The 27,371-nt window shown below is 50.7% G+C and overlaps 1 protein-coding gene across 2 annotated transcripts in view; it reads left to right on the top strand.

Annotated features, from left to right (window-relative positions):
* The window catches only part of WASHC1 (WASH complex subunit 1), an 820,361-nt gene that overhangs the window by 651,058 nt on the left and 141,932 nt on the right, over positions 1-27,371 (top strand). For both annotated transcript variants that reach the window (XM_069628575.1, XM_069628574.1), the window contains exon 8: positions 4,261-4,425. In XM_069628575.1, coding sequence (XP_069484676.1) covers positions 4,261-4,425 — 165 coding nt within the window. The remainder of the gene's footprint in view (positions 1-4,260; positions 4,426-27,371) is intronic.

Raw genomic sequence — 27,371 nt, 5'->3', positions numbered from 1 at the left:
CCCATTGTGAAGAGCCTCTCTGCCAAACTGGGCTGGAAGCTGTCCAGTGAAGTTCTTGTGGCGAGATGAAGCTTGCAATTGTGCCAACAGTGAAGTATACTATTTAATTTGCTTTTATTTATTTTTTGTATTATTTATTAATAAACGGTCTTAAAGAGCCACTTTTACAATTCAGCTGAGTGCATGTGTTAATTCTTGCGTTTCAAGTATACAAATGCTTTTTTATTATTTAGTGTATTGGGGAGAAAACTAAGTAATATATACGTGCACTTATCTAGAAAAAGTATAACAAATTGGTGTCACAAGCGGCTTTCTTGTGCTTTTTTAATTCTAAGCAGCCAGCAATCTGTGCTCATACCTTGAAACGCACAACTATTGCTGCATGTTGTTTTTTTCTCCTTCTTTGAAGTTTAAGCTTTGCTGTGTTGGAAGCGTTTTGCGTGCAATTGTTTTGTGTGGCTTTAGTTGCTGTAACTATGTATTCTTTGTTTAAAAAGTGAGATACCATTTTTTTCCGCTGGTGAAAGTCTTCTGATGTGTTAATTCCTGGTTGGACTGTAGCTCTATATGATTTATTAGCTAAAGAATGTGCGTGTGCTGCTGGTTTGAATGAGCTGTGGGATGAATCAGTCCACAGCGTAGTGCCTGTTGACACAGTTTCTTGTTTACAAAAGGTCCCAGTGCTGAAGGGTAATTAATTGGCAACCCTGGGGAGGCAGGGCTGGATTATTCTGCATGCTTATCAGAGGATACATCAGAAAAACATGCAATTAGAAGCCCACGTCTTGAGTTTGGAAAAGTAGTCAGCAGCAGAAAGACAGGTTTCTTTAATGCAACAGCTTCCATTAAAGAACTGTAGTGGCAAGGCCTCTCGGTATCAGGATATTGCTGAGGGCGCCTGTCGCTATGTTGACAAACACAAGGTAGCTGTAGCCATTGCCACTGCTGATGTGAATTGGAAATTCATGGGACGGCGACATTTGGCACTTGACTGGTATGTATTCTAGCCCTGAATTGAAGGCAGAATCAACACCAAAACAGGATGGGAAGACTGTTTCTACTAACCCAGTGACTAGACGGAGGGCAGGCCCTCATCTGCATAATCCATGGGGTGATATTGTGGATTTGACCACACTGGAGGATTTCACTCAACAGTGAGAGGATGAAATTATTACTTGATTGAGGCAGAAGGCAGGTGTGCCCTTGCTGACTTGGATGGTTCGTATGTATGGTGGGGGAGCTGGAGGCTTGTTAGTTGATTAGACTGACACTCCATGCGTGTTGCCTTTGTCTACTGATACTAATATACAGGAGGTATTATGGGCTGGGACTCTGCGCAATGCAAATGGGTAGGCCTCTCTGGTGTCTTTATTGCACCTAGCAGCTCAGGGGTGTAACAGGAAGTATCCTATCACCACTCATTGGTCCACTAAAATGAAAAGGTGTTATACTTTAAAAGAGGCTATTCAAAAGATCAGAGAACCTGCTATGAAGGAGGCGGTTCATGAGGATGAACCGGTACATATGGGGGTGGTGCCATTGTCAGTGTCAACAGAAATATGATTATTCGAACTGCCCCACCCGCATATAAGAGTGTCATAATGACTTTGCAGGTGGGCATGACTGGCAAGGCAACTGATGAAATGGTAGATGCTATGCAGCAATTGTCACATCTGGGTGAATGGGACAAAAGTGAGGACAAACCTAGAGAGAGGGAGGGGCTGGTGAGAGGAGAACAGATGGCAGAGACATGATAGCAGAGATTCCCGGGTGTCAAGAAAGGACATGTTTTTGGCATTGTTGAAAGATGGTGTGCCACGGGAAGAAATCAGTGGTATTGAAACCAGGGAGAGCTATGAGTTGTACAAAAAGAGGGGGCTTGCTGGGAAAGAGCGCTATAAACAAGTCAAGAGACAGGTGGTGTCCAAGCAGAAAAGTGACACTTCTCCCTTCTCCTTCTCGGGAGGCGCTGAAGGTGAAGGGTCCATGAGGATCCCTTTGCGGTACGAGCCAACATATGCTGAGTTGAGAAAAACTGTGAGTGCAATGTTGGAGGCTGAGTCTGGGTACACTCATTCTAAATTTGAATAGGATTTTGGCCAAGTCCCGGCAGTATCCGCTTGTGTAAAAGTTTACAGATTACCTCATGTTAATGTCCTTCTATCCTCTATGGTGCCACCCACCAAGGGTGGACCTGCTATCCTAGTTGGAGGACAGTGTCCTCTATCTAAACCTGTCCAGCCTTAACCTTCATGCTTGGCTGATGAGGGGCTGAGGTATAAGGCGTGGGATTTGTCGGATGACATTCTGCACGTGCCGTTCTCTGCCAGAGACAAGCTACTAAATTGATCTATGCTTACAAGTAACATACTTTTTGTGACCGGTGTCATGAGAAAGATGTGGACCCTTTTGTCCTGACCGATGTAGTCCGTTCTTTTTATTTTTTTGTGTTGCTCATGGGCCAATGGGGCCTTCCGACTGGCACATTGAAGGGGTACCTGGACACTATGGGTCTGATTCACAGATCGTTTCCCTATGGGATACGCCATTACAAAACACGTTTGTGAATCCGGCCCTATTTGTCTTCAAGAGCACCTCTGAACAGGGAATATTATTCTCCATCCCCGCTGTTATGTGGTTTTGCAGGGATTGACCAATGAGTGGCCTCCACCAAATTATTGTTCCTACATGGGATTGGAATCTTACTTTGTTGTTTCCCATGGTGTCTCCGTTTGAAAATGTGCATTTGTGCCCTTTGAGGTTGCTGCCCCTTAAGGTGATTTTCCTGGTTTCCATCACTTTAGCAAGGTAAGTGAAACACAAACTGTCAAGCCCACTACCTTGTCTTCTCCAGGAAGAAAGTGACCTTGAGGTTGAGGCTATCCTTCCTAAGGTCATATCACCAATTCCTAGAAGATCCATCATCTGGTCTTCTACCCTCCACCTCATCCATCTAAGACGAGGAGCAATTTCATCAGCTGGACTCCAACAGGGTTCTCGGCTACATCTTTGGATGAAGGTCATAAGGAAGGATGACCAACTGTTTCAGTTTTGCTGGTGCTCATTCTGTTGGTTTGTTACCAAGCAGACCCTGTCCACTGTGATCATCCTTTGGCCAGTACGTTTGTACCTGAAGGTCTTTCAGCCTATTCTCTGCCTTGCGGGAGTCTCTCTGTTGTGGACATCCATCTGGTGACTTCATGGGTTTCCCTGCACCCATTTGCCATACATTTTCTGGACTCATTGCCAAGTCATGAGCCCTGCTTTGGTAATGCATTGCTGTATTTTTCTAGTGTACGTGATGGTTCCTTGCTCTCCTCCCATCTCGAGGTTCTGCACTGCTTTGGGGCTCTTTCGAAGATCAGGAACTTGTGGGAGGAAAACCCATTGCAAAAACACATGACCTACCTTCAGAAATGTTCTTTGCAGTGGATTGGCCCTTGTACCCCTCTTGGGCAGGGCTCGTAGCCTCTTGTTCTGTGGTTTCTCAGCAACTGAGTGTTTGGAAAAAAACGGGGTGGAATGGAGGTCATGGGGCGCAGCTAGCTCTGCATATATCACAAATGACGTCACACCCAGAGTCCTAGGTGCCAATGATGCTTCTGGGTGTATTAATAAGATGGGGAATCTGTGAGAAGGACTAATCCAGCAAAAAGAACATTACCAAATGTAAGTCATTTGTTCTCGTGAAGTGCACGTTGTCGCGTTCGGTCGTGCAAAATAACTTAGTGCTGCTTATTTGATAAGGTTGCACAGAGGCCCTTTTGTGGCCTTTTCATCGATAAAATAATTATATCCCAAAATATGTTGGCATATACTTCAGTATACTTTAAAACTATGTAGAGAACTGACTGTGTTCACAAGTAATGAAATGTGGGACCGATTGTGAAGTGTTGCAAAGAAAGTGAATACTATTTGGTTTTCTTTTTGTGACGAGCAGTGCATTATTTCACATGGTCTCCAGCATGATGATTTTGATTTCCTGTATTTTTTCTTAATCCTATAATAATCCAGTGTTTTTGCTTTCATTGGTTAGCATATCTGCTTTGTTCTGTAAGCATTAGGACCTTGGTCATATAAAAATTGAATTAAAGAAAATAAGGTATTTTAGCTTGCTTTTGAAGAATATGGAGTAAGAGGCATTCTGTGCAAAAAAGTACTCTGCCAATTAAACCAGTCCTCTGCACAGCATAGTTTGTTGTATAAGTGCTAATCGATTCACTTCCGGAGGAAATCTCATGCATGTATCTTTCTTTCTAGATGTTCCGGAAGGAGTGTTAATACCGCCGCCGCCACCTCCACCGCCACCACCTCCTCCACCTCCTGCATCTGTAGCCCCCTATGCTCCCCCGCCACCGCCTCCCCCGCAGCCTCCACTTTATAATCCAGGCAACGCTCAGCATGGCGCTGGGGATTCATCCGCAGGTAAGGAGGGATCATGTCCTCGTGTGTGCTTTCTCCATCAGCTGAACGTGCCGAGAAACCCTTGTAATACGACACTCCATGGCTGCTTTTGCCCCCAACCCCTCTTGGTCTTTCTTCTGTTAGTAGGCATGTCTTCGATGAACTACGATGCACCAGCTACGATAGGACAGGCCGGATTACAATAAGAGTGTGTTTCTTTTATGACCGTTTGCTGTTTTGTAACCGGAAGCATGGAAATGCAGTGTCTGCTTCCCATGCATTCTTGTGTTCCTCTTATTGGTCTGTTTGTTACAGATGACAGGCCTCAAAGCTATTTTTTTTTAATTCTGTTTATTGATGAAGTCATATAAAAACTATAAATATGTTCGGAGATGCCTAGAGTAGGCAAGGCATATCGCAAGTGGGTGCCTTGCAGTCATGGTGGTGATGGGTGAAGGTCAAGAAGTGATATACTGCGGGTATAAAAAGAGAGGGGATATAGAGGGGGGTGTCAGGGAGGAAGGGTTCTCTGAGTAGAGGGCAAGCACGTGGCAGGAGTGAGTGGGGGCCTCTTCAAGATGGAAGAAATGTAGTTTGAGGACTTGCTTGAATGTGCGAATGTCGGTGGTGTTTTTGATTTCAGGGTGTAGGGGGTGCCAGTGAAGGGCCAAGGAGGAAGGAGGAGCAGAAGCAAGAGGTGCTATGGTGGGGTGGCGGAACTGGGGGATTCTTGAGAGTGCTGGAATGAACAGTGTGAGGAGGAGAGTAGATGGAGATACAGGCAGCCAGGCAGGGAGGGGGGGGGGTTTGCGGGCTAGGACAAGATAGGACATTAGGAAGAATTGGACAAAGACCAGTTGGTCGTAGAGAACTATCCGGGATGGTGGTGTTTGGGAGAGGTGAGCAATGGCTTGAGAATATTGTAAAAATGCAAGTGGAAAAGCTGAGAATTTTGTGAAGTTGTGGAAAGGAAATGGAGGCTTGGGCAGTAGTGAAGATGACTCTGTAGCATAAAATAGATAGGTTTTAGTGACTGGGTATGTGATCAGAAGGCAGATTATCCTTCTGTTTGAAAGGTTAAATCTGGCAGCGGTGACACTAGAGGTGATGAAAAGGTGGTTCTCCTTTTCAGAGCTGGAGGACCCCAAGTTTGGAGGCAAGGTTGAGGAGGTCATGGGGGGGAAAAAGAGATCGGCGAGGGGAGGGGCATTTTGGACCAGGAGATGTAGGAATTTGGTGTCGGAGCAGTTGGTCATGCGACTGCTAAGTGCTATCCAATGATGGACGAGTAACAAAGTCAGAGATCCTTGAAGAGACGTCTGGGCTAAAGGCAGGAAATAGTGAGTGCTGTCTGCAATGACGTGATAGGATAAACCGTTGGCTTGGTGTGAGAGGTGAAATAGAGGGTGAAAGGTAATGAGCCATGGATGGAACCCTAGAGGACAGCTGCTGGAAGAGGGATGGTACCACATTATCCATGTTCAAGGAGATGAAAAATGAACGATCAGAGTGGCAGGAAACAATCCAGTCAAGTGCGATGTCTTGGGTCCCACGGTGTTAGAGGGCCAGAAGAAGGAAGCTGTGGTCAGTTGTCTCAAATGCAGTCAAAAGATTGAGAAAGATATGGATACAGCAGACTCAGAGATATTGAGCCGCGCTCTGACACGGGGTAGAGCAAAACATGTGGTGTGACTGCAGTGGAACACAGAGATATGGATACAGCAGACTCAGAGATATTGAGCCGCGCTCTGACATGGGGTAGAGCCAAACATGTAGTGTGACTGCAGTGGAACACAGAAAGATATGGATACAGCAGACTCTGAGATATTGAGCCGCGCTCTGACATGGGGTAGAGCCAAACATGTAGTGTGACTGCAGTGGAACACAGAAAGATATGGATACAGCAGACTCTGAGATATTGAGCCGCGCTCTGACATGGGGTAGAGCCAAACATGTAGTGTGACTGCAGTGGAACACAGAAAGATATGGATACAGCAGAATCTGAGATATTGAGCCGCGCTCTGACATGGGGTAGAGCCAAACATGTGGTGTGACTGCAGTGGAACACAGAAAGATATGGATACAGCAGACTCTGAGATATTGAGCAGTGCTCTGACATGGGGTAGAGCCAAACATGTGGTGTGACTGCAGTGGAACACAGAAAGATATGGATACAGCAGACTCAGAGATATTGAGCCGCGCTCTGACATGGGGTAGAGCCAAACATGTGGTGTGACTGCAGTGGAACACAGAAAGATATGGATACAGCAGACTCTGAGATATTGAGCCGCGCTCTGACATGGGGTAGAGCCAAACATGTGGTGTGACTGCAGTGGAACACAGAGATATGGATACAGCAGACTCAGAGATATTGAGCCGCGCTCTGACATGGGGTAGAGCAAAACATGTGGTGTGACTGCAGTGGAACACAGAAAGATATGGATACAGCAGACTCTGAGATATTGAGCCGCGCTCTGACATGGGGTAGAGCCAAACATGTGGTGTGACTGCAGTGGAACACAGAAAGATATGGATACAGCAGACTCTGAGATATTGAGCAGTGCTCTGACATGGGGTAGAGCAAACATGTGGTGTGACTGCAGTGGAACACAGAGATATGGATACAGCAGACTCTGAGATATTGAGCCGCGCTCTGACATGGGGTAGAGCCAAACATGTGGTGTGACTGCAGTGGAACACAGAAAGATATGGATACAGCAGACTCTGAGATATTGAGCAGTGCTCTGACATGGGGTAGAGCCAAACATGTGGTGTGACTGCAGTGGAACACAGAAAGATGTGGATACAGCAGACTCTGAGATATTGAGCCGCGCTCTGACATGGGATATGGATACAGCAGACTCTGAGATATTGAGCCGCGCTCTGACATGGGGTAGAGCCAAACATGTGGTGTGACTGCAGTGGAACACAGAAAGATATGGATACAGCAGACTCTGAGATATTGAGCAGTGCTCTGACATGGGGTAGAGCCAAACATGTGGTGTGACTGCAGTGGAACACAGAAAGATATGGATACAGCAGACTCTGAGATATTGAGCAGTGCTCTGACATGGGGTAGAGCCAAACATGTGGTGTGACTGCAGTGGAACACAGAAAGATATGGATACAGCAGACTCTGAGATATTGAGCAGTGCTCTGACATGGGGTAGAGCCAAACATGTGGTGTGACTGCAGTGGAACACAGAAAGATGTGGATACAGCAGACTCTGAGATATTGAGCCGCGCTCTGACATGGGATATGGATACAGCAGACTCTGAGATATTGAGCCGCGCTCTGACATGGGGTAGAGCCAAACATGTGGTGTGACTGCAGTGGAACACAGAAAGATATGGATACAGCAGAATCTGAGATATTGAGCCGCGCTCTGACATGGGGTAGAGCCAAACATGTGGTGTGACTGCAGTGGAATTTTTTAGCTCATAGACCACTCATTCCAGGTTTTTGGTTTGGTGGGGAAGAGAGATTGGTTGATTGTTGGCAGGATGATCTGGTCTACAAATGAGGAGAGTGTAGTACAATCCCAACGTGTTTTTTATAAAGTCAGACCATGGCACACAACCATGTGCATACCTACAGGAAGGAAAAGATATATATTTTTTTAAAAACAAAGGGTATAGTTCAACATTTGACCATCATTGACCTGAGTACTGGCACACATAGCCCTGTCTACCAAGGAGCGACCCCGGTTCTGTATCTGCAGCCTCGTGCCAAATAAAGACAATGCACCTTTCCCCCTCCAGGGGCTAGTGAACTATTCTCTAACTGGAATGAGGGACCTCTGTGTCGACCTACGAGGAACCCCTAGGAAGAGCATCCAACCCACCTCTAGCAGGCCACGGTAGCCACTTAATGGGGCTAAACCGGTCATGGAGGTGTTTGAACGGTGCTTTTGCACACTTAGACCAAACAGCTGCCTTGGTGGGTTGCTTGGCCGACTTATTCTGCTCACTGACTTGCTGAATGTAACTACTCTCTCCATGCATCGGGAAACGCGGGAATGGTTTGAAATAATGGCTCCGTGTATATAATGGCAAAGGTTTGGAGCTCCTTGAATAACGAAGTCATTTTTTCGTTTGAAAAAATAAGGGGAATTGGGTCTCTATATTATGGCATCGTTATTAAAGAATGTACAAAGGTTTCATACCTTTCGTGTCATTTTGAATTGTGGGTTTACAGTAGGTGGCCGATTTTGGTGGCGTTGTGGCAAGGGTGCGCCAGTCATGTGGACTTGCAGAGTGCGTGACAACTTTTCACATGGGATCCTGTTGATGCCAGTTGTGATCAGCTAGTGGGAGGGCAGGTAAAGGAGGTGAACGCACGGTGAGCTGAACACTGCTTTTGACTAAGATAGTGGTTTGAGGTTGAACTGTGCAGTGTGTTGTATGTAGTACATGCAAGTTTGCCCCATTCACTTCTGTGTACTGAAAATTCCATGAACACTGTAACGGTCGTTGGCGCTTATTTCTGTACCAAAAGACTGGTGGATATAAACACGCATGAAAAAAGTCATGCTAATCCAAAAGCGAGACTCCTAAATAACAACAAAATAAATGCAACGGGTGTAAAATGTACTAATTAATGAATGCATTAAAGTAGAAACAATGGGGCGGATTGAATCCGGTTGATTAGTGGGCACTCATTTGATGAGGCCTTCACCCAGTTGATGAGGCGCACACCAGGTTTGAACCCTGGTCCCCAGTCTATTACAGGTACAACACGTAGGCTTTCGCCCCTACATCCACCACCACTGCTGCAAAGAGCGTCAAGTGGCTGAACGCCTAGTTGCTTGAAAGGATGCCTATGTCACGCCCCCTCCCATTTGCAGCACGCCTGTGGCCAGGACCAGAACATGAAGATTCGGGTGCTTTAACCCTCAATATATGGCAAGTAGCCATCTATTTTTGACATGATAAAAAGAGCATAGAAAGGCTATGCGTGCCGAATATCGCCAAAGCAGCATCTGGGGCTGATGTGGCCAATACTGCCGATTTTTTTTTTTGTTTTTAAATTTATATATTTAAAAACAAAAAAAAAATCGGCAGTATTGGCCACATCAGCCCCAGATGCTGCTTTGGCGATATTCGGCACGCATAGCCTTTCTATTTCTGAGGCTTGTGGAATCTGCTTAGATCACATGCCTTGCATAGGCCATCTAGTGGAAGCTGCAGAGTATTACAGTTTGTTTTTCGAAACTTGAAAAGGGGCGTTGAAGTAGGGCGTGCCAGTAATACTATCCCTAGTGTGACGTCCCATGTACCCATGATCCCTCACGCATGTAGGACCCTCAGATTGTTTTTTGCCACCATACCAGTCGGACGCATATTGCGGAGTTCCCTTGGCATTAGCCAATTATACAAAAATTATTGTTAAGAATTCCCCATTCTTCCACCCTGTGCCAAAGTTCGACGCCAGTGAAGATCGAGGAAACTAGCCGTTGAATCTCCACGACGAACTTCGTGCCTTGGAAGGCCTCTGGCCTCGGCCCGGGCCTTGGATGGCCTCTGGCCTCAGCCCTGTACAAGTAGGGAGAGTGGAGGGTGGTCATACATGCTCCCACACATTATTTCCTACATATACCCGCCCGCTGCCAAATCGATACATATGGAGAGTACTCCTTTTAAATTCTGCCGAAGTGTAACAGGAAGTTCCCCTGGGTAGATGAGCACAATACGTGCAATTTGTGTCTCCCACGAGACCATCCCGAGGCTATCTGTCGAGCTTGTAAGCTCTTAAAGCCAAAGACACTTGAGGACCGCTCCACTAAGCGTTGGCCCACTACGCCAAGCAACGAGAGGCCATGGACGCAGAAGGGGATTTTAGCATTGGCAGCAACGCCAACGTATCAGACGGTGAGGACAAAGGGGTGACTTCAGACACCCACGCGCAGGCCCCCGACCTCAAAAGACTGGCCAGCGGACCAGTTATGGGGACAACACCCGGTGGCAGAGGCGCAACCCACACCACTCCCTCCAAACACACAAGCCCCAGCCAGGACACGACACGTGTGTCGAGTGATTGGCAAAAGAAGGCACCGAGAGAGCAGTTAAAAGATTCTATGTCCTCTGGGTGTTCAAGATCACGATCGCCACATGACAAAGACCAACCATCCACGGTTGAGAAAGGTGCTGCACTCCCAATAGTTCCAGAGGCTCGATCGTCGGAAGACGACTCCGACCTCTATGCTCCCAAGTCAAAGCGTGTAGCGTCTACTACCGAGATTCGGCACCCTCCTTCTACCACCTCCGAATCTCGACGCGAAGTGCCAAAAACCACCTCCGAACTGCAACGCGATACGTCAAAACCCTCGGAAACCCATGAAACTCCCAGAAAACATTCCTCTAGTCACGGGAAGGGGGATAAACAACACAAGAAACCTTCAGAACACCATAAAGAGAAACAGAAGGCCCCTAAGGTGATAGAAAGTACTCCTAAGAGTAAAATTGTCCCTCCCATTCCTCATGATATGGGCATGGAGGAGGAACGAGAACATGAGAGATTTTTTCGCAGTTTCAAGGAATGGAACTCAGCCGATATTGATATGGTAATGAGAAGGATGTCTTTTTTTGCTGACTTTTATGAAAAAGACCCTAATTATTTCCATAGCTATGCTAACACACCAGCTACCTCTGCCCCTTTGGGATCCAAGGACTCTCAACCCCCTTCTAAAAGACTCTGCTCTGAGGCTCTGGTGCAGGGATTGGTTTCAAACCCTTTGCTAATTGAACCTTACCACCCAGAGTCATATGGAGAGGAGACAGAAACACATATGCTGGAAGACCAGACAGGGGTTTCTTATTATGGGGATGATGAGGACCAGGAAGAAGATGAGGGTGAGGCCTACAATCTTAACTCTCCTATTCCTAAGGACCCCCAGTGAATGACTCACTGATTGACAATCAGCCACTCCTCAATGAGACACTGGCTAAGGCAGTGGCTCATTTTCAGATACACACAGGGTGTCCAAGAAAGTAGGGATTTCGCGGAAGTAATCCTAGAGGACAAGAGAGCCATTGCCCAAGCCAGTCCAATATTGAAATCTATCCAGCGTAGAATTGATCCCTCGCTGGTAACCCCAAATCTTACTCGTGCAGATAACCCATGAGTGGAAAAAATTATTCAGGGCCGCACCCTCCGATCCTATGTACATAAGGGGTCAATTAAAACCTGACTCCGTGGTAGTAACAACCACCAGAAAGAGGGCAGGTACACCACTAGCTTCTTCTGAAGCACCTCCCGATAAGGAGAGCAAAAAAATATATGCTCTGGGTAGGAAAGTTGCCTCCACGTCAGCCTATCAAGCACGTATTGCCAACAGTACCACTCTTTTAGTAAGCTATAACTGCCACCAATGGGAACAAGTAGCTGCTCTAGTAGCCTCTGCACCTGAACCACTTAAAGGCCAGTTGGACCTGTTCGCAGCAGATGGAAGGTCTGTATCTAGATGCATCCTTAAGTCAAATTTTGATGCAGCAGACAATGCGGGAAGATTAATAGCCGAAGGCACAGTAATAAAGTGCCACGCTTGGCTAAGGCAGTCGGGGTTCAAACCCGAAACTCAAGCCACTCTCATAGACATGCCGGTAGAGCCCAACGTTGTATTCGGCAAAGCAGTAGAGGAAGCCCTAAAGACAGCTAAATATGAGTACGAGACATTAAAGTCTCTCGGCCAACTCACAAATAAACCCTGAGGTCAAAGGGGAAACAATAATTTTCGTCGCTTTTGCGGCCAAAATTCACAAAGAGGTTCTAACTACTATCAAAATCAAGGAACCTCATGGGGCAAAAATCAGTTCCAGACTTCCCAGGGCTCCCCCAGAGGGCAGCGCAGGGGCCGCACTAGAGGCAGAGGCAGCCCCGCCAGAGGTGGTGCGCCACCTGGTAAACAGTGACGTTCCGCTTCGGGTCCCCTCCTATGCATCCCCAGTAGGGGGGTGCATTTCCACCTTCACCCATGTATGGGAGGGGATCACTTCGGACAGATGGATGCTGTCCGCAGGGTACTGTACAGAACTACTAGGATGCCCCCACGACCATCTTCCACGACAGAAGGTACACTCGTTGGTACACCAGAAAATCCTTCTCGAGGAAATCACCATTCTGCTGGCAAAGGACACCATAGAAATCGTCCCGGGCAGCCAGGTAAACTAGGGTATTTCTCCAGCATGGGGTCTGGCATGGATTCACATGCTCATGAATATTCCCCGTCGTCAGGCTGGGAATCCTCGGTAAAGAAAAAACCAGTATCAGTTTCGTTTCTGATCTGTCTTTCGTAGTAATATCCAATCACTGGTCTCTGCGTCATACTGACCACAGCCAATGACTGCCCTGGCACCGCCTCTGGCAGCCATCTTCAGATTTTTACCGCACGTTCATGTGTTGGGATCCTCGTGCTATTGCTCTCGAGCGTTAGTGCTATTTTTTCACGTTTTTTCTCAAAAACTTCGTTTTTTCGGTCAAAAGAGCCTCAAGCTCCACCGACTCTCCATCCGATCAACGGGGACCCGTGTCGGATTCGTCTGCGCCCCTCAAGGGTGAAGATTTTGTCGAGCTACGCTTCTTGGAGGACTCCAGAAGTTTCTCAGGCCCGGACATGGCCCAGGAGAAGGGATGCTCGACGCCCGGAAAGCTGTTCAGGGTCTGCCCTGGATGCCAGCTGCAGAACGTCTTTAAGGAGGACGAACACTCCTTTTGTCTCTACTGCCTACATGAGGACAAGACGCACGTGGAGAAGGACTGTGCGTTTTGCGGCAACATGTCGGAGCGGACCATGAAGGACCGCCATCAACGTCTCGCCAACTGGCTGGAAGGGAAGAGCCCGTCAGGCGAGAAGAAGAAGAAGAAATCCGAGCGGTCTTCTAAGACCTTTGAGGACGCCCCGGCGACGGGGGTCCAACACAAGGCAAAGCACCGCGAGTCCGCTGGCACCGGGAGCTCCGAACGGTCGGGCTCTACGGGCGCCAGGCAGGGCGCACCCTCCCCGGCACCATCAACCACGAGCCAACGCTCTGGGTCGGGTAAGAGGAAGGCCGAGCACCCGGCGAAGCTCCGGGAGAGGCCCCGGTCGAGCTCGAAGGCCCCATCGGAGGGGGAGCGAGGCAGTGTCCCCCCCCTCAAGGATAAGGCGGTGAGCGCACCTAAGGTGGTGAAGGCCTTAATCCATCCGGCCAAGCCCTCTATCGAAACTGTCGCGGCGGCCCTGGCTCAGCCTGTGGGGGCTACACCAGTGGTGGCGACCTCGGGGCTCAGAGTCTCCCTGCCACCTCGGAGGGAGTCCTCTTTTGTGCCCATCGATAGGGCCCCCGTGGGGAAGAAAAAGGGGGGGGCAGGGCGTCGTCGTAGATTCGGCCTCAACCTCGGAGGAGGAGCTGGTCGAAGTCTTAAGCCACGGCCTCGGCGTGGAAGAAGACCGGCCCGTCGGGATGGATCCCGACGCAGGCGACGACGACATCATCGAGGGTACCGACGGGGCCCCTGATCGCCCGTCGGATTCCCCTCTGCCAGCGCCGCGAGACAGCTCGGCGGCCATTTTGTTGGCTATACAGTCCTTATGCTCAGAGATAAGGACGAGACTACCGTTGCCGACGGAACCTCTCCCGTCGGGGGACCCAGAACCGGGACCTTCTGGTGTTCCCCCTACCAAGAAAAGAAGGATCCACCCTCCGCCTCCTTTTCAGCCGTCGCGCCCTTTCCAGCCCTCCTCCCCGTCCACCCGAGGGGATGATACGGGGACTGACACGGCAGCGACGGGTACGGACGACGAGGTATACGACGAGGATGTACCGTCGTCGCCTCCCACCAGGGCTTCTCCGCCCGACGAGATTGGATCGTTCCACTCCATGATCACCAGGGCATCCGAGCTTTTCCAACTCTGCCCTGAGGAGAAGAAGAAGGAAGGTTTCCTTTATCAGCGGCGCGAGGCCAAGAGGAAGACGGTCCTCTCAGTGCCTCTATTGGACGACATTTGGGATGAGGGCCTCACCCTCCTCAAGAACCCTTCCACGACGCCAGCTAGAAGGGACCGGTACGAGAAGAAGTACCGGGTCCCGGACACGGCCCCCCTGTGCCTCCGGGCGCAGCCTACCCCGGACTCCGTCGTCTCCGCGGCGGCCAGGAAAACAGCGGGGGGGGGGGTGCGGCCTCCACATCGACTTCCCCACCGGACGGCGAGGGAAAGAAATTGGACGCTATGGGACGCAGAGTCATCTCGTCTGCGGCGACGACGATTAAAGCGGCCAACGCCTTGGCTATCGTGGCCCGCTACGACAGGGAGCTCTGGTACAAACTGGCTCCCCTACTGGACTTCTTGCCGGACGACAAGAGGGCAGAGGCCCTGGAGATCCTGCAGGAAGGTGAGGTGGCTTCGGACCACGCCATTACCGTTGCGACGGACATCGCCGACACCGGGTTCCGCCAGTTGGGCAACGGCGTTTGCCTTAGGCGGCGTGGATGGCTCAAGGCTACGGACTTCCGTCAAGACGTTCAGACCAGAGTCCTGGACATGCCCTTCGATGGGAACAACCTGTTTGGGAAAACAGTAGACGATTCCCTTCAGGCCATTAAAGCGGACACCGAGACGGCCCGGGCCCTTGGAGTTCTGCAACGACGACGGACGCCCTTTCGGAGCAGCGGAGGCAAGGGCGCCTCCAAAAGTTCAGGCGGCGGTTTCTCCACCTACCGTCAAGCGGCCCGCTCGTCGGCTCAGGAGGCCTACAGAGGACGAGGCAAGTCTGGCGGACCCCGCCGTCGTCGCCAAGGAGGTCAAGGCGGCAAAGCCTCGTCGAAGCAGGATTGAACCGACCGTGGGGTCGGGCCCCCACCGAAGCACCCCGGTGGGAGGCCGGCTGGCGAGATTCGTCAGCGTGTGGGAGTCCATCTCCACCGACCGTTGGGTGCTGGACGCCTTGGCCCGGGGCCACGCGCTCGAATTTCAAAGAAGGTGTCCGCGCGTCCCCCCCGTGGCCAGGAAAGAACTTCACGTCCCTCAATTTCTCCTGGAGGTAAAGGCGATGCTGAGGAAGGGCGCCATCGAACTCGTCCCAAAGAGACTTCGGGGCTCCGGAGTTTACTCGAGATACTTCCTCGTGAAGAAGAAGACGGGGGGGATGGTGCCCCATCCTGGACCTGCGACGTCTGAACAAGTTCATCAAGGCGCAAAAGTTCCGGATGGTCACCCTCCAGCACGTCCTGGGTCAGCTGGAGGAAGAAGACTTCCTGTCGTCGTTGGATTTGGAGGATGCCTACTTCCATATTCCCATCCTAAAGGGGCACCGAAAATTCCTCAGGTTTGTGGTCCAAGGGCGTCACTACCAGTTCAAAGCCCTCCCCTTCGGACTACGGTCGGCCCCCAGGGTATTCACCAAGTGCCTCGCACCGGTGGCGGCGCAGCTGCGCCGCGAGGGGATCCACGTCTACCCCTACCTGGACGACTGGCTCATCCGAGCCAAGTCGAGGGAGCTCGCCCTGGATCACACGGCAAGGACCGTCCGACTTCTCACGGACCTGGGATTCTCCGTGAACTACGCCAAGTCTCACCTGGTACCCGCGCAAAACGCACTGTTTCTGGGAGCGAAGTTTGACAGTGTCTCTTCTGGCCTCCCCGTCGGAGGAAAGGACCAGGTCCATCCTGGGCAAGGTACAGCGGATGTTGGTTTCCGACGCGGCCAAGGTGGGGTCCATCAAGTCCCTCCTCGGAATGATGTCTTCCTGCATCTACCTCATTCCCATGTGCAGGCTCCGGATGCGCCCGTTGCAGGAGTTCCTGGACGCGCGCTGGATCCAAACGACGGGCAGCTTCGAGGAGAGGATCACACTCGACGAGAGTTTCCGCCGAGCGGTCCGGTGGTGGGGCAACCGCATGCATCTGACGGCGGGCATGGACTTCCAGACCCCAGATCACCAGGAGACAGTGACCACCGATGCCTCCCTGGAAGGGTGGGGAGCGCACACCGAAAATCTGCACGCGAGAGGCCTTTGGCTCCCGACAGAGAAGTCCCTCCATATCAACGTCCTGGAGCTCCGTGCAGTGTTCTGGGCCCTCAGGTCCTTCCTTCCGTCCCTCAAGGGCAAGGTGGTGAGGATCTTCACCGACAACACCACCACCATGTTTTACATCAGGAAACAGGGCGGAACCAGGTCCCCAGCGCTGTCCAAGGAGGCGCAGGACCTGTGGCATTGGGCCGTCGCCCAAAGGATGTTTCTGGTGCCGTTTCATCTGGCAGGGATAAAAAACACCATCGCCGACTCACTCAGCAGGGAGCTGCGCTCGTGCCACGAGTGGGAACTACGGCAGGATCTAGTGGATCGCCTCTTCCGACGGTGGGGCACACCCCAGATCGACCTGTTCGCGACGGCGACGAACTCCAAGTGCCGGAGGTTCGCCAGCAGGTTTCCCCAGGCGAGGAGCATGGGCGATGCCTTCTCGTTCCCTCTGGGAGGGCCTGTTCCTCTACGCGTTCCCTCCTTTGCCACTGCTAATCCGGCTCGTCAACCAGCTCAAGAGGTCACGGTGCAGGATGATCCTCGTCGCACCTGCGTGGCCGAGGCAGATATGGTTCCCGGACCTTCTGGACTTGTCAGCATCCCCGCCAATCAAGCTGCCGGTGGACGCGGATCTTCTCTCCAGGGAAGGAGGCGCCATCCTCCACCACGACCCGAAATCGCTGAACTTGCAGGCCTGGCTCCTGCAGCGCTAGAGTGTGGAGGATACGACATACCAGCCGACTGCAGAGAGGTTCTTGCAAAGGCCACGGCGTCCTCGACTCTTAAATGCTACGGACACAAATGGAAGAGGTTCTCTGTCTGGTGCCACGCACAGAAGATTAACCCTCTACGGATTACGGCTCCCCAGGTACTGCCGTACCTGCTGACGCTGGCCAAAGCTGGACTGGCACACGCGTCCATCAAGATTCATCTTGCTGCGATCTCCCGATACACCAGAACCACGGGCCGGACATCCTTGTGGTCTCATCGTCTGGTGAAAGAGTTCATGAAGGGACTGTTCAGATCGTTCCCGCCGGTGAAGGCTCCGGCCCCGGCGTGGGAGCTCAACGTGGTGCTGACCAAGCTCATGGGACCTCCGTTCGAGCCTCTGCACTCGGCCCCGTTGAAGTTTCTGTCGTGGAAAGCAGCGTTTCTTGTGGCCATCACCTCCGCACGACGGGTGGGAGAGATCCAGGCCCTTTCATGCAAGGCCCCGTACTTGACTTTTCACGACACGAGGGTAGTGCTCAGGACGCACCCCTCCTTCATGCCCAAGGTACCGTCGGACTTCTATCTCAACGAACCCTTGGTGTTGCCTGTGTTCTTCCCGTCGCCTTCGTCGCCGGCTGAGAGGACTTTGCACTCGCTGGATGTGGCTAGAGCGCTGAAGTTCTACGTGGACCGCACGAAGTGTTTTCGGAAGACGTCACAACTCTTTGTGAACTTTGGACCTGTCAATCAGGGGAAGGCTCTCTCGAAGGCTTCCATTTCCAGATGGCTCTCCGGCTGTATCATGTACTGTCATCGGTTGGCAAACCGACCGCTGCCTGGCCGTCCGAGAGCCCATTCCACCAGAGCGATCGCAGCTACCACGGCGTTCCTTTCTGGTGTGCCCCTGCTGGACATATGCAGGGCTGCTACGTGGAGGTCGACGCACACCTTCACGAAATTCTACTGCGTCGATCGGGATTCCAGGGAGGAGTCCAGGGTCGGCCAAGCAGTGCTGCGCAACCTGTTCGCCTGAGGTGAGCCTGGTGAGGAGGTAAGATGCTTAATGTTGAGTTGGATGTACTGCTTAATGTTGAGCCTTTGCCACCTCCCGTGGTTGTGCATGTGTGTACTGCTATGTATTCTTTATTCATGAGCATGTGAATCCATGCCAGACCCCATGCTGGAGAAGGAACAAGTTACTTACCTGTAACTGTTGTTCTCCAGCATGGGTCTGGCATGGATTCACATGCGAACCCTCCCGCCTACCCCTCTGCGGCTCTTCACTTGGTCATACTGCCACTTCACGTGCTTCCAAATCTGAAGATGGCTGCCAGAGGCGGTGCTTAGGTAGAGGGCAGTCCTTGGCTGTGGTCAGTATGACGCAGAGACCAGTGATTGGATATTACTACGAAAGACAGATCAGAAACGAAACTGATACTGGTTTTTTCTTTACCGAGGATTCCCAGCCTGACGACGGGGAATATTCATGAGCATGTGAATCCATGCCAGACCCATGCTGGAGAACAACAGTTACAGGTAAGTAACTTGTTCCTTATTCAACCTACTTCCTTGTGCCAAAAAAAGATCTGACAATGCTCCCAGCTTTAGACTTGCGCCCTGCAAACAAGTATATCAAGCCACAAAAATTCTGCTTGACTACATTGCAAGAGGTAAACCCAGTACTAAAAAAGGGGGATTACATGGCAACATTGGATATGAAAGATGCCTATTTTCATATTTCAATGTTCCCAGTACACAGAAGATTCTTGCGCTTCAAGATAGACAACCAGCACTACCAATTCAAGGTGCTACCCTTCGGAATAGCCTCGGCTCCAAGGGTATTCACCAAGGTACTGGCGGTGGTGGCAGCACACCTACGCAGTGTACCCTTACCTGGACGACTGGCTCATTACAGGGGAGTCCCCCCTGATTTGCAGACTAAACATCCAAAGAACTATGAACCTCCTCTTCCAATTGGGCTTCTCGATCAACGAGAAAAAATCAAGCCTGGTGCCAAGCACCTCAAAACAGTTCCTAGGAGCTGTTCTAAACACCCAAGAGGGGTTGGCCTTTCCATCAAAGGAAAGAATTTGAAATCTGTTGCTGCAAATTCCTCAATATCAGGCCCAAATAAGAGTGCGCAAAGCGATGCGTTTGCTAGGCATGATGGCATCTTGCATGTACCTGGTTCCCCACACGCGGCTGCGCATGCGACCCATGCAGGAATGGTTGGTGAAACAGTGGTCTCAAGCAAGTGGTCAGTGGGACGCTCTAGTGGTTGTTTCGCCAACACTAGTACAAAGTCTTCGCTGGTGGACAAGAGAGAATCTGACAAAGGGGAAACCCTTCTACGATCCAGAGATACAGGCAGTTGTCACAATAGACGCCTCCCTAGCAGGGTGGGGAGCCCACTACCTGCGCCATACAGCTCAGGGTCTCAGGTCTCACACATTGGCTCAGAACCACATCAACCTGCTAGAACTCCTGGCAGTCTTCAGAGCACTTCGGGCGTTCGAACACCTCCTACCCAACTTGTCAGTGCAGATCCCAACAGACAGCACTACGGCAATGTTTTACTTAAACAAACAAGGGGTCACTTGTTTGCCAAATCTGTCCAAGCTTGCCCAAAAAAATTGGAAATGGGCACTCAAACGGAAGATTTACCTGTCATCCCAACATGTTCCAGGGGATCTCAACTCACTGGCAGACGCTCTGAGCAGGGATCCCCTCCCAGAGGAACACGAGTGGCGACTACACGAAGAAGTCGTAGGAGACCTCTTCTCTCAGTGGAGGTTCCCCACTATAGACCTATTTGCCACAGGCGAAAACAGGCAATGCCCAGACTTTGCATCCAGGTACCCCCAGCCAGGCTCACAGGGGAATGCCCTATGGATGAATTGGTCAGGGATGTTTGCCTACGCTTTTCCACCAACCCCTCTGATGAGGATGGTGTTCAACAAGATGCACAGGGAATCAATGACGCTCATCCTGGTTGCTCCTATGTGGGCGATACAACCATGGTATCCACAACTACGCAAACTGGTGGTCTGCGACCCCATCAAACTCGCGTGCCGGTACAACCTACTCTCCCAGCACGAGGGGCTAACAGTGCATCCTCAGCCCAACTCGATTAACTTGGCAGCATGGCTCCTGAAGTCAGAGTTCGGACATCTCAATTTACCTCAGAGATGTATGGATATCTTAAAAGAATCAAGAAATCCAACAAGAGGCACTGTTACTATGACAAGTGGAAAAGATTCGTTATTAGGTGCCAGAATAAGCAAATCAACACAGTTGATTGTACTCCTTCCAATATTGTCACCTATATGCTTCACTTACTGGATGCAGGGTTAGTGTTTAACTCACTTAAAGTGCACCTGGCAGCTTTATCAGCCTACACCACTTCCCATAACAAAGTGTCATGGTGGAAAGTGTCAGTGCCACCCTCCAATTTCGAACCCACCACCAGGGTGGGACCTTAATGTGGTACTTGCTAAGCTCATGGGTCCTCCCTTTGAGCCCATGCACAAATCTAGTCTCAAACACTTGACTTCTAAAACTGCCTTCTTAGTAGCCATAACATCCATAAGAAGGGTCAGTGAAATTCAAGCTCTGTCAGTGCAGGATCCCTTCTTTACAGTACATAAGGATAAACTGGCTTTACGCACTCACCCTAGGTTTTCACCTAAGTGTCACAATCCATGCCCCTGACCCCCTCAGGTATAACAGCCCCGTGGCAGCAGTTGGGGCTAAAGCCCTACACACTGGTGTTGGGGAGAATTCTCTGTTAAGGCTAATTTCCCAAACCTAGCGAGTCCCTCAGCAGCTTTGCTGGATTTTTGGGGTTTATTTTTTTCTCCTGCTAAGAGTGAGACTCTTTTTCTCCCACTCTTAGACATGATTTGAGATATCCTTTGACTTTGTAATGTATTTTATGGGCTATGGGGTCTTTTACTTCATAGGGTTTCAAGTGGTTTTTGGGAAGTGTGTTACACAGCACCCTCAGTGCAGTAACACAGGGGTGTCATAGTGACCCCCAAACATAGACTCAATACCCTGGGACTGACTACTGTCTCCCAGGGCATGTAAAGTCACCATTGACTTTACTAGTCTTAAATTGGGAACAGAACCAGTACAAACCATCATATTGTGGAAGTGCTGGTAGGGGTAATTAGATTGGCCCTGGGTCTGTTTTTCGAGGGGGCACTGTCCAGTCCCCCCTCGTCGAGTTTCTGGCTGGTGGCAGTGGTTACCACGCAAAATATTCCTTAAGAATATTTACTATGGGATTTTCCCATTCATTTTAAACGCACCACTTTTTGGTGCAATGTTAAAGATACCGCTGGGTTATTTATTTAATATTTATTCCCCGGTTGGGTCTTTTTGCCAGTACTCGGTTTTAAAATGGCGTTTGTGTTCGCCTCTGTAACTCCAACCCAAGTTGAGCCCTTTGTTCCACTTTTTGGTGGGCTTCTACACAGAAGCCTCCAAAAGTGGTGTCACTCTGTCTGGGTTTACAGGATGTGTGGGAGGGGGGTTTAGGCACCCTGGACTGAGTTGCCTCGGCAACTCAAGTCGCAGTCTTGTGTGATTGGCCCAGTGGTGAGCCGCCCGGCTCACCACTTAGCATGTTTGAGTGGCAGCTAGGACTGATGAATGGGGGTTTTCTGCATAAAAGCAGGGCTTTGGGGACTGGAACTTCAGAAGTCGCCAAAGGGCCAAAGAATCTGAAGAGGGAGAAGCTGAGCTGACCTGCAACGATGACACCACCGGTGGAGCCCTGCTGAACCGCCTCACCACTTCTCCCAACGACAGAGGAGATCTTCATCCCGAAGAGTCTTCTTCCTTTGACTGGTGGAGATAACCAGTTTGCCCACCTTTTCGCCTTCCCGGATCATCTCGTGGCCGCCTTGCCTGTGCCAAGCACCCCAGCAACCGGGATACCACGTTTTACCACTACCGCTAATAAAAGGGTAGTACCTTTTAACCGGAGAACTCCGCGGCTGGTTTCTTCCCTGGCAGTGCAACGACCTTCAACTTTCCTCCACGTCGAGATCTTCTCTTCCTCTGGACGACGCCGCGACTTGCATCCGCTGCCAGGAACTGCCCCCGCTGGAGGATTCTCTCCACTTTCAAGGTACTGTGTCCGCCTGGCCTCCCTCGCAACGGTCGGTGTGGGGTGTCTCTTAAATCCTCAACCTATCACTTGGGTTGGCCCTAGGCTGGCTAACTGAACTTTTCTGAGCTGAACTAATTCCTTTTTGAACACTCTGCAAGACTTTTCAAGCCTTTTAAACTGTGTGATCTTGGGAGCATTGGTGTTCTACTCTCTCTAAGAGGGAGCCTGGCCTCTGAACATTTTGCTCACAAGTAGACTTTGACTTTCCTGCCTTCCTGGGTGTTTCTAAAGTATTGTGTTGTGTGCTTTTCTAATTTCTGCCTTTTCCCTCCCTTTTTTGATAACTTATTGGAGTGCCATCTTTAGTTAAGCGCTCACCTCTGTCTGAAAATAAGTGGTGTTAACTAAGACTTGTCTAATAAGGAATAAGGGATGTATATATATTAATAGTGACTGCGTTTTGAACTCGCTTACAATAATAGTGCTGGAGTGTTTCTAAGTGTGTCTTTAAATAAATAATTATATACTTTGATACCAAAGCTCTGGTCAGTGTTTGCTTGTGATACTGTATTTTGGTACCTATCTTGTATACTCTATATACTGTCTAACTCTTCTTGAGAGAAGTCTGGCTGCTCAGCCACAGCTACCAGGTAAATCTGGGTGGTGCAGACTGCTACCAATTGGGTTTACTGCCAACACCTGTAGTCTTAAGCCTTTTGCAGTGGTCCCTAAGGGAACAGCACATATTTCTGCCTAACACCTGGCCCCAAGGGCCTTAAAACCCCCTCAGAAACATACATGGAGTCAGTCCTGGCGCCTTTGGCGCCAGGCTCATTGTCCGGAATAAAGACAGAAAAGATTCTCTGATCAACACCGAAGAAAAGCCCCAGACTACCAAGTCGGAGGTGAAGTCTGGTTGGCGTCTCGGCACGTGCCCATAAGAGGAACTCTAACATTTCGTCTCAGATATCTAGGGCACTGTACCATCAAGGCTATTATAAATCCTGTGGCAGTAAAACTAGCTTTACCACCAAATATGCAGATCCATCCTGTATTCCACGTGTCACTCTTAAAACCTGTTCAGCCTGGAACTCGAGTCAAAACGCCACCAAATCCGGTACTGGTTAATAGAGAACCCGAATTTGAAGTCAAGGACATCCTAGATTCTAAACTCACCAGGTCCAAGTTATATTACTTAGTGGACTGGAAGGGATACGGCCCTCAGGACAGGACATGGGAGCCTAGCGAGCACGTCCATGCACCACGCCTGGTAAGACTATTTAATCAGAACCATCCGACCAAACCAGGGCCGGACGGAGGAAATACCTTGAGAGGGGCCTTAGGGGGGAGTGCTGTCACGATCCATGCCCCTGACCCCCTTGGGTATAACAGCCCACTGGCAGCAGTTGGGCTAACGCCCTTCACACTGGCCCCAAGGGCCTTAAAACTCCATCAGAAACATACATGGAGTCAGTCCTTTGGCGCCAGGCTCATTATCAGGAATAAAGCAATACCAGTTTTGGACCTTAATCCAACATGGAGGACTATTACACAGCTCAGTTCTTTAGAACCAAGCCATGCGGTCAAGTGTTTTGGGTCTGGCTGGGCCTGGAACTACTTGGCCTGGAACTACTTGGCCTGGAACTACTTGGCCTGGAACTACTTGGCCTGGGCTATTTAAACCACACCCAAACAGTAGATCACGCTTCGCGTTATTCTGCACTCCTGCAGCGTAACGCTCACCATGGCCAGCTCCTGCTCATCTGCTTCTCCGGCTGCCCGATCCTGAAGCCCCTAGATCTGGATTCCATTAATAACCTGGAAGAACAAGAACAGCATTAGCGAGCAAGAACACTTACCTGTGAAGTAACCAGTCTTGAATCCATCCTGCGCTTCGCTTACCTCGCCCATCTCCGGAGTTCGCCGCAACCTGCAAAGGTAAAGAAACAAGGACAGCATTAATAACAATTCTTACCTGGGCAAGCAGCGAGTCCTGGCAGCACCCTGCGCTTCTCTTACCTCGCCCATCTCCGGGCTTCACCGCAACCTGCAAGGGAGAAGGAACAACGTCAGCATTAACAAAGCTTTTACCTGGGCAAGCAGCGCTTTGACCGCTCATCACTCCGGAACATCACTGCAACCTGTACAAAGAAGGGAAGGGAACCCTCTTCTGACCCCTCCTGCCCGGCTAACTATCGCCCAATTTCCATCACTCCCTTCCTGGGCAAGCTCCTGGAGAAACTGGCCATCTCCATCCTGAATCTGTTGGAAGTCTTCATGACCATCAATCTGGCTTCAGAGCTGCCAGAAGCACGGAAACTGCTCTCCTGAACATCCGTGAGGACCTGCTCTTGAATCTCGACTCCAACACTCCGTGTGTTCTCATCCTGCTCGATCTCTCTTCTGCCTTTGACACTGTCAACCATGCCATCCTGCTCAACCGTCTCCGTGATAACCTGGGTATCACTGGTCAGGCTCTGGCGTGGCTGACCTCTTTCCTCTCCAATCGACCCTCCCAGGTCCAACTGGGGTCCTTCCTCTCTGACATCTTTTTCTCCACCTGTGGTGTCCCCCAGGGATCTAATCTTTCCCCCTGGCTGTTCAACCAGTATCTGGCACTCCTTGCCCACCGCATCGCCGCTTTCTGCCCCAACTTTCAGTGCTATGCCGACGATACCCAGCTCATTTTCAGGCTACCCTCGGCCTCCTCCTCTCATCTCTGACTGTCTGTCTGCTATCCAGGAATGGTGTGCCGCCAATGACCTCTGCCTTAATGCCAGTAAGACTGAGATTCTACTCATCGGCACACCCACCCCCTTCTTCCCTGCAGCTCTCTGGCCGGCCTCTCTTGGCCCTCTTCCCGCTCCTACCTGCAAGGCAAAAAACCTTGGGGTTATCTTCGACTCCACACTCTCCTTCTCTCCTCATATATCTGACGTCTCTAAGAAGTCACACTACCAGCTGCACCTCCTCAGAGGTATTCTTCCCTTCCTCTCCTTCCCCAGAAGCTCACTGTCTCCCGAGCCCTGGTTCTCTCTAAGATGGATTACTGTAACAGCCTCTATCTTAATCTGCTTGCCTCCACTCTCCGCCCTCTGCAACTCATCCTGAACAGAACTGCGAGACTTGTCCTTGGCCTCAAGCCCAGGGACTGTATCTCTCCAGGACTGAAATCTCTACACTGGCTCCCAGTGGCTGCAAGGATAAAGTTCAAAACCCTCTGCATTGTCCACAAGGCCTTCTGGGGCATGGGGCCTAACTACCTTCAACTCTCTCTTCCTAAATATCTTCCTTCCCAAGCCCTTCGCTCATCCGTCTCCAACTCCCTCAGGGTCAGCCGCTTCTCGAAGCAACGAGCTGGGGGTAGATCTCTCTCCGCGGCAGGGGCCTCCCTCTGGAACAGCCTTCCTGCCTCCCTGAAACTTGAGGAGAACCATCTCCGGTTCCGGAAGCACCTCAAAACCTTCCTCTTTGCTTCTGCTTTCTCTCTCCCTCTCCCCTGCTAATTCTTCGCTGAAACTGCACTGAATCTGCAACTGGGCCACTCTCACCAACCCCGGTCCTGGGCCCAGCCACTCTCCACTTGCACTGCCTCCCTGGCAACCCCTGCACTGCGGGACTGTCTGTATCCCTACAGCCCCTCCTTCCCAGCACTTGTCTGCACTTACCTTGCACTTGCCACCAGCTGGCCCTCTTACTTATTTATTTTATTTTATTCTACTTACCTTGTACTGCACCCCCCCCTCCCCTTCCCCTTGCACTTTCTCCCTTCCCCCTACTTCTGCACTTGCGCGATCTGAATGACACCTGGCCTAGTAGGATCGTTGTCTGTCTTCCCCTTGTTCCCCCATCCCTGCCTCGTCGCGCCTTGAAACACTTGTGTATAGGCGCGTTACAAATGCCATATCATATCATATCATCATAACACAGGTTAGCAATTAACACCAATAAACAGCACAACGCTCCGCATCAATAACTCACTGTGGTCTTCGCAATCGGCGCAGCAACTCCGAGATCGCAACCATCCCTGTGAAAACGAAAAGACATTGTTAGTGAACAGCGTAGTGGAGCAAGACGCTGAGAAGACAGAGAAAACTGAGGGAAAGAAAGAGACCGAATAAAGACTGAAAGGACAATATAACTCACCTGAAACACAGCAAGCAGAGTCGGAGTTACAGCCGATCTGGACCCGACATAAGGGCACACGGACCAGTGAAGCAACTAGGTCCACGGAACGCCCGCACCAACCACGCGCCCCTGCACAGAGACACAGGACGGAGAGTTCAACGCACAAAAACCTAAGGTGAGCAATAACCACAAGGGAGGGGATTTGGACCCGAGGAAGGTAGGAGTCCCCCCATCACAGAACCAGTATCTTAACCCTCCATTCTCCTGTTATAGGCGCTTCCCAACGTCTGGCACATAACCAAGCAAGAGGGGTCCGGGATAGCGCTTAGACCTCCATCCAGTGTCGTGTGGCGCCCCCATGGATACCAGGTGAGCGTAGCAGAATGCAAAGCCTCAATTAAAAACATCCACCTGGATGTCATGGAAACAGAGAGTGAGCAACTAGCCCAGTTACTGGGAGAATTACGGACCGAGGTGCACTCCACCCGGCAAGAGGGAGGGAGTTGATTGTCACCAAGGACCGCACCGATGAATTAGCCAGACAATTGCTCCAAACACAGGCTGGGCAGGCTCCGTTGCCAGGAAGTATTCCGTCGGTTACAGCCACATCCGTCAATCCAGTGCAGGTGGTCCTCCCTGGGGCAGTTACTTTGGCCCCACTGGAACGTTTTACGGGGGACCCAAGAAAATATGCAGTATTCATGAACCAGTGCCGCCTCCATTTACTTTGTATACCCGGAGCCTTTCCTAACGATTAGTCGTGGGTTGCCTTTGTTCTGTCATATCTGAGTGGCAGTGCTGCGGATTGGTCCATACCGTTAGTAAGCCAGGATGACCCACTCCTGCGGGATTTCAGGGGGGTTCAACAGGAGATGGAGAAGCTGTTCGCCCGACATACCCAGGGCCAAGCTCTGGATAACAAACTTCTGTCCCTCCGCCAAGGCAGCCAAGATTTGTTAACATATATCCCCACTTTTAACAGACTTGTCGATGAAACTGGGTGGCCTG

Source organism: Ambystoma mexicanum, chromosome 12, assembly GCF_040938575.1.
Source record: "Ambystoma mexicanum isolate Mex_15411 chromosome 12, UKY_AmexF1_1, whole genome shotgun sequence".
In the NCBI taxonomy this organism is placed as follows: Eukaryota; Metazoa; Chordata; class Amphibia; order Caudata; family Ambystomatidae; genus Ambystoma; species Ambystoma mexicanum.
This window is presented reverse-complemented; position numbering and strand designations above follow the sequence as displayed.